The 7,500-nt window shown below is 33.7% G+C and overlaps 1 protein-coding gene across 2 annotated transcripts in view; it reads left to right on the top strand.

The window, feature by feature from the left end:
* The window catches only part of LOC144981045 (inositol 1,4,5-trisphosphate-gated calcium channel ITPR2-like), a 219,025-nt gene that overhangs the window by 172,862 nt on the left and 38,663 nt on the right, over positions 1-7,500 (top strand). For both annotated transcript variants that reach the window (XM_078929132.1, XM_078929133.1), the window contains 3 exons: positions 532-631; positions 2,668-2,754; positions 6,437-6,700. In XM_078929132.1, the coding sequence (XP_078785258.1) occupies positions 532-631; positions 2,668-2,754; positions 6,437-6,700 (451 nt within the window). The remainder of the gene's footprint in view (positions 1-531; positions 632-2,667; positions 2,755-6,436; positions 6,701-7,500) is intronic.

The following is a 7,500-nucleotide window of genomic DNA, read 5'->3' as shown; positions in this document are numbered from 1 at the left end:
GTATATTTTGGCGTTACAACACGACTAAAATTGGCTACTGGGTTTGAGTCAGCCATTAGTGACCTCTACGGTACGGCCTTCAGGAAAACAAGGGTGCCCAAACTTGTCTAATTCTATCCAAAATGGACGTTAAATTGCACAACCGCCTACACCAAACTGTATGTTTTGTTTTATGTATTAAATATTGAGAGATCAAACTGTCAAGATCTAAATAATTACATTCTTGTTTCGTTTACTGTACCTAATACATACATACATATAATATATATATATATATATATATATATATATATATATATATATATAGATTAGGTACAGTAAACGAAACAAGATTGCAATTATTATTTAATTATTATTACTATTTATTATTATTATTATTATTATTATTATTATTATTATTATTATTATTATTATTATTATTATTATTATTATTGTTGTTGTTATTATTATTAAAGATAATCTTAATTTTTGTGATCTATCTGTAATGACTAGAGGTCTAAATATGTTATAATTCATTTCTCCATATTATAGGCGTCTTCTTCATGCAATGCACCAGTCCAAGATAGAGGAGTTGGTGACACAAGCCAAAGCCTTGCAGAAAGCAATGAAAAGTGGACAGGCGAACGCAGAGGTATGTATGTTAATTGAGATGTTGATTCTCAATTGCAATCTAATTTGTGGTGCGGCATCTATCCCGCTTTTATTCCCAGCTGTTAGGAGACGATTTACAAACTTTATTAAAGATAGCTATTAAAGACAATAACATTCATTTTCTTCTTTTCTCAGATGTTTTTCTGTCAAACGGTTTTGTTTACTGTATCAGTGTTGAGTTGTCAGCCTCTTTCAGTTTCTTGATGTCCTCTTTAATGTAAATGTTACTCCTCGAAGCTCGAAGAAAAAAAAAAACGCCACTACCACATTATTTCATTCGTCTGTAGTGTTTCATTCATCCTGTTTTGTTGATAAAGGGGAAACCCGAAACATCCATTTTATCTGTTTTCGATGTTCTCTTTAAACGTCAGTTGTCATTCGACACTAATGATAGTAATACATAATACTACTGATGATGCTGATAGAATGAAAATAATAGGAATAAAATTGAAATGTGCAGACATTTTAGCAAAAAAAAAATCGAAAACAGCTTTCTTCTAATCTAACTTCGCTTACTTCTTTCTCCATATCATTTCTACTTCAATGAATGGTTTTCCCCCGCTGTGAAACACTTTTTTCCCCTATAAACTGCGCCTCGTTTTGAATGGTTATATCGGCCAAAATTTAAGTCCGAAAGTCTTAATTCTATCCTGTCAAGAATGGAATTTGTTGATTATGTTATTCATTGTTTGATGTTGTCAAATTTTATCTGTAGAAGGGATGTTAATATTTCTGGTTTTAGATGTTTACTTGTAATTAATACTAAGAAACAAGGTAAAGAGAATTCATTGCTGTTGGGCCAGTTGAAATGCATTAATTTTATAATGAAAATAAGAAGAAATAGTTTTTTAAGAAGGAAAATGGGGGAAATAGCCATAACAGAAATGTTAAGTAACTGTAAATAAAGTATTTTGAATCTACTTCTTACGTCTCGAGTGACTTGCCGTACAAAGCTTTATCATATAAAAGAATTGGTAATGGATTAATAATGCAATGGTGATTGGGTCCTTAATAATGATAATGATGATGATGATGATGATGATGATGATGATGATGATGATGATGATGATGATGATGATGATGATGATGATGATGGCGGTTATAATTATGATAATAATAATGGCAGTGGTGGTTCCAGGGATTGACGTTTTTATCACACCCTATCAAAATTAAAGACTAACAAGTGAAGCTGCTGGTGCAGGACGAATATTATACATATTTCAAACAACGAATATTACACAATATTTTAAACAATCAGATAACATGGATTTGATCCACAAAGCAAAACTACACAATAGATATTATTAATTATGGCCCTCTATTGAAAGATATTTCTTGTATTTTATGCAATTTTCTGGCATTTATTGTCTATACCGATTTTCTCTCCAATAATAATTACATTTTGTTTATGGAAATACGATTTACGAAATGAAAAGCGCTTTCAGATCCAATTGACGTGTCGCTACTTATTTGCATAGATCTAATAACCTAAAATGTTATGGGCTCATTGCTGTAATGGAAATACTCTCAATCAAACCAACGCAAAATATTGTCCATTACAACATTGAGAACTTAAAAACCTCATTATTACGTTTGGGTATCAGACCTGCAAATTTGTGCACGTCGGCGTCGGCTCCCATGCATTGGCTTCCCCCATCCTATAGATTTGTGATGCACGGCGTCAATGTGATACTATGTCGAATAGAACTAAATATATGGAGAACATTAAATATCTAAAGTAAAAATCACCAGAAAATCTGGAAATTTCAGATATTTTTTTTCTATCGAAATTAATCATGCAAATATTGCTGTTTGGGGTTAGAAGAAATAAATAAAACGCCTTATAGATAGTATGCGCTTGGCTAAGAGTCTCACAACATTGCCATCCGATGTGTAACGCCAAAATTACCCTCGCCGAATTTATGTCCCGAGTATTGCTTCTAAGTATGACACTTGTCTGTGTAATATTCATTCCTGCCCTGCACCCTTCATCCCATGCCTAATCTGCTGTAACAGGATGCTTTCATAGCCACCCAGTTGGGCTCTATGCTGTCAATTGTCAAGAGGTCGACTTTAAGTCTTAACAAGTCAAGATCTAGCTTGGTGAGTGGGTTTGATTGTTGTTGTTTTTTGTAAGAATGTATACTGTCGTTATTACCACAACATTTCTTTTACTTCAACTAAATATTAGTCAATAATGACCAATAGTTTTGTCCTAAACAACTGTCAGGCCTAAAAAAAACTTGTTTGAAATTTAAGTCTTGAGAAATTGTGACAAGGGAGGGTCATTGTAATTGATCGATATGTACAATAAACGTTGTTTCGAGCAAAATGATAATAAGATATATAGCACATATTAAAATTTGCATAATGCTCAATGCACTTTACAATATAGCTAGATATATAGTAAACACTTCGCAACAGGAAAACATTGGCAATTCATATTGACAACGACTGGCAGAAATAAAACAAGCATTTTAAACTACTACAGTGGCCCAAAAAAGATGTGATTTAAAAAATGCAATATACAGCTGCATATGCCAGGCTATTATTACTTTCAGCTAAGAATGTTGAATTTATTTTGTGACCAGCTTTAATTTCAAGAATAAAAGAATAGTGCTTGTTTTGTAACAAATCTCATAATTTATATTTTTAAAATCAAGGATATTAAGCAATATGTCTTGACAATCTATTATATGTTATCTGCCATACAAAAAAATGCTAAGGATATTCTTTTGGTTTGATCTACCAATTGTGATAAATAACGACGTATTTTATGAAAGTCACGTATTAACAAGTTAACGATGGCTACGGTCCTTGTGTCAGGCTATAAGTTAATGATGGCTCCCGACATGTGGAAAGAAATCACGAAAGGGTAATTTGAAAACTGGATTGATGATCAACAATGCACAAACATATGTGACCCATCGTCTCAAAACGGTATTATGTCGGAACAAACCAGATGCTTAAAAGCCGAATTAAATGTTAAACTGGTCAAAAATATAAATTGTTGGCATCAGCACCCTAAAATATGGTATCCATTCTCCTCAATAAAATATACAAACTCAATACAAGTCTGATATTTCTGGCTATAAATTCAATTTTCAACATCTTAACCAACCCGACTTAATACCGTTTTCACGCGAAGGGTCACATATTATTGTTAATTGTTCTCAAATTGTTCCAATGGAATTGATGTAATGTTTATGTCCAGCACACCGTTGCTTCTCTATTGCACTTTAGAGTAACAATTGGATTCAGTAGTCTGATGTCACGCCGCCCGGCAACGGCGGCCATCTTGGTTCTAAACAAAGAAAATCATTACTTTTTATTCTTCAAGCTGGCTAGAACTTTTCATATGTCTTGTGAACAGAATGTGTAAAGTCAAAACATGATCAAGTTTATGTTTTTCCCCCCTCTGGATACGCTTTTATGCTCGCCGGATAAAGATTTCATACGGGCGTCCGCCATTGTTCCGATAGTTTAGAGCCAGTGTTGCTAAGTTACCATGCGTCATTATGAAGAAAGTGACGTTACGACTATTGAATCTTATTGCGCGGAATGGAGGGGGAATGGAGGGGTTGGTGGGTCATCTTTAAGAAACACAGTACAACCAGCAATTGATGTTACTTACGTGCTTTTTTTTTTGATCCATGTCGCGAGGATGTCACCAGTGCATATTTCAAATCCATCACATACATGGTATTTTAATGTGTATCGCAATGCTCCATGAGCTTTACTACCCCAGCTCATTATTTCCAAATTGTCCAAAGCGAAACAAATTGAGCATAGACATAATATTGCAATGCTCCATGAACCTTACTTTCCCGGTTAATTCTTTCCAATTGGCCAAAGAGAAACAACATAATTTCCCTCAAGGCTACACAAATATATTTCCGATATTTGAATAGAACGTACACGCTATGTTTTTTGTGTAATTTTATGGTAGAAGTTCACTCCGAGTGACAAAAATTTCAGCAGACTCAAAGTCCTAATAAACATTATTTCGAAGGATTATCAGTGACCAACGTCCACAGAAAAGACCGCGATTATAGGTTTTTTTGTGCGGCTATGTGGTCTTGTGTTATGACACTCGCTTTCGGATCGGAGGTCCTGGGTTCGAGCCTCTCTCATCGTACTCATGTGTAAAATAAGGACCTGGCCGTTAACAGCGTTGTCTTTGTCCGAAAAACGCATCATGTCCCGTCCTACATGTTACATGTTGCTGTTGACCAGGGATCCCTTGTAAAGCGCTTTGAGCACATTTAGTGGATATTGCGCTATATAAAAAAGCTCATTTTTATTTTTTTATTTTGTGAATTCTAATATTTGTGTCTATTTTACATGGGTATGAGCAGCTTATGTTGCAAATGTAATTAGCAGCAGCTAAATGTAATTATCATTCTATATTCACAAGGAATGTCGTGGCTTATGTAGAATGAGACATGAAGTGACTGCTTTCTTTATAACTTTGTAAAACATCACTCATTAATCCGTTAAGTATTTATGTGTGAGTAAATAGATTAGATAAAATAAACACTCGAATTCCGGGTACTACCATACCGCGCTACCCTCTGTAGATCTGTAGATCTGCATTAAGTCAAAGTTCGGATATCGGAAAAAAGAAAATACAAGAGAGCCAAAAAAAAAATAATTCGGTTTCTCCTATATATTTTCTACCTTTCAAGTCGTATATCTTATTTTTGTAATAAAACAGTTATCTATTGACTATTTATTGACTTTATTGAGTCACGAAACCCAGATATAAAAATGGGCATTCGGCTCAAGAATATGACAATGTCTGAACTCAATTTGACCCAATTCATGATATACTACGACCTTTTGTCCTGTGATAGTAGAAATGACTAGAAATGCTCTTCTCAGTTCAATTATTACAATGTTTTCTATGAATGATTTGGTTAATCAATAAAATTACATCAAAAACATTCCATTTAAAGTAGGTAACAAGCGGTCTTAAAATGGTCTGAGTTGCTGACACTAATTACATGTTGCCCCGCTTTTGTGATGCTAATGTTAAAAAGAACTTAATATTGTTTCAACCATGGCATATGATTAAACAAGCTGACAGATGAACACAACTTTTTTATTATTCAAAGTCAAAGATTTTAAAGGTTTTAACCGAAAAAATTTTAAAGCATAAATTTGATGAACCATTTTTATTCTACTTGAAAAAAAAAACAAACAAAAAAAAAACAACAAAAAAACCCAAAAAAAACCCCCAAAAACAAAAAAAAAACAACAAATACTAGACGAGGCTACTAGGGAAATGAAATAAACCGAGCAAGACGTTTAGAAGGAAATGAATTCGCAACAAAGAATGTAAAGCATTGGTCCTCCGCACACAACTTACTTTAGGTCTAATAAATATGAGACACAGTTACTAAATCAACACACACACACACACACACACACACACACACACACACACAAAGGGAGAGAGAGAGAGAGAGAGAGAGAGAGAGAGAGAGAGAGAGTATAATAAAACTTATAACATCCTACTATATAAAGGGCAATATTCCCTAAATGAGCTTTGCTGGCTTGTTTGATCATATATATATATATATATATATATATATATATATATATATATATATATACATATATATATATCTTTGGGTCAAATCCAATCCAATTGCGCTACCGTTGAGAGACCAAACAACCTGAATAAGTTTTGATCTCAAATTCAGAAAGGTCACCCGTGGATAGATCTCTGAAACGGATTTTAAAAACTGAATCCACCATTTTTCCCCCTTTCATCGCTTAGTCCTCCAGTAAGAAGAAGAAGAAAAACTCTCTGGGCGGTAAGCTGGCCCTCCTGTCGCCTCAAGGAAGCGGCTTTTTAAAGGCTGGGGATAAGCTGGCTACTGCTATCAATGGCGGCTCTCTGATGGTACCGGATGTTGGGATGAAGCCAAATATGGGCAGCAAGTTACAAGAAAAACCTCGACCACAATCCCCAGTGAAAAGACAGAAAAAACAGCAGGTGTCGCCGGCTATGCCCGTCCCTGAGGTAGAGGTAAAAATAGAGGTAAGGTATGAAGAATGACTGTTTAATGTAATGTTTCCTTATGTTGTGCATTTTGTGTTTCCTTTCAAATCGTCCACTCATTTGTATCTGGTTTTTGGTATACTAAATTATATACTGCATCATGTATTATCATAAACTGCACCTTGTAAATTCAGCTATTTAAAACCACTAACATTTTAACTCACGATTTTTTAAATATATAATTATCTCGCATTATACGAAATAAAGTATAATTTTGTAATATAATGAGTATATTATGCTATACTATGGAAATTAATTCACATGATAAAAATAATATAAGTTGTTGAAACACAGAGCACGCCCGTTTTTCACCAATTTTTTATTATAAACAATAAAAAACAATACGTTTAAAGGGGAATGTTGTAATTCACAATGCGCGTTTTCTTCATGAGAAAACCAATATCTGTGAGCCTAATATATATACATTTATACATATATCACATATCAAGTGAGAAGTTTGTTATGTAACGCCTTACGCATGTTTTTTATGTCCTGTGTTAGCTTCATGTTATATTTCACACATATTATTAATTATGACTCAGTTAATAAAGAAGAACTGGAAACCTGTATCTCTAAGAGGAACGTTGTTATATTATTGCAGCTATAGACAAAAAAATGACAAAATTATATAACTAGAAACATTTCGACACCAAAACAATTCCTCATATAACCACCAAAGAATCATATTACAAACATGACAACAAGTAACAAAAACGTTAATCAATGACATGGGAATATCTCACTCGTCTGTGGAATGAAAACCAAAATGTTCATGAGGA

Source organism: Berghia stephanieae, chromosome 10, assembly GCF_034508935.2.
Source record: "Berghia stephanieae isolate SIO BIC M18660-M18661 chromosome 10, UCSD_Bste_1.3, whole genome shotgun sequence".
Lineage (NCBI taxonomy): Eukaryota > Metazoa > Mollusca > Gastropoda > Nudibranchia > Aeolidiidae > Berghia > Berghia stephanieae.
This window is presented reverse-complemented; position numbering and strand designations above follow the sequence as displayed.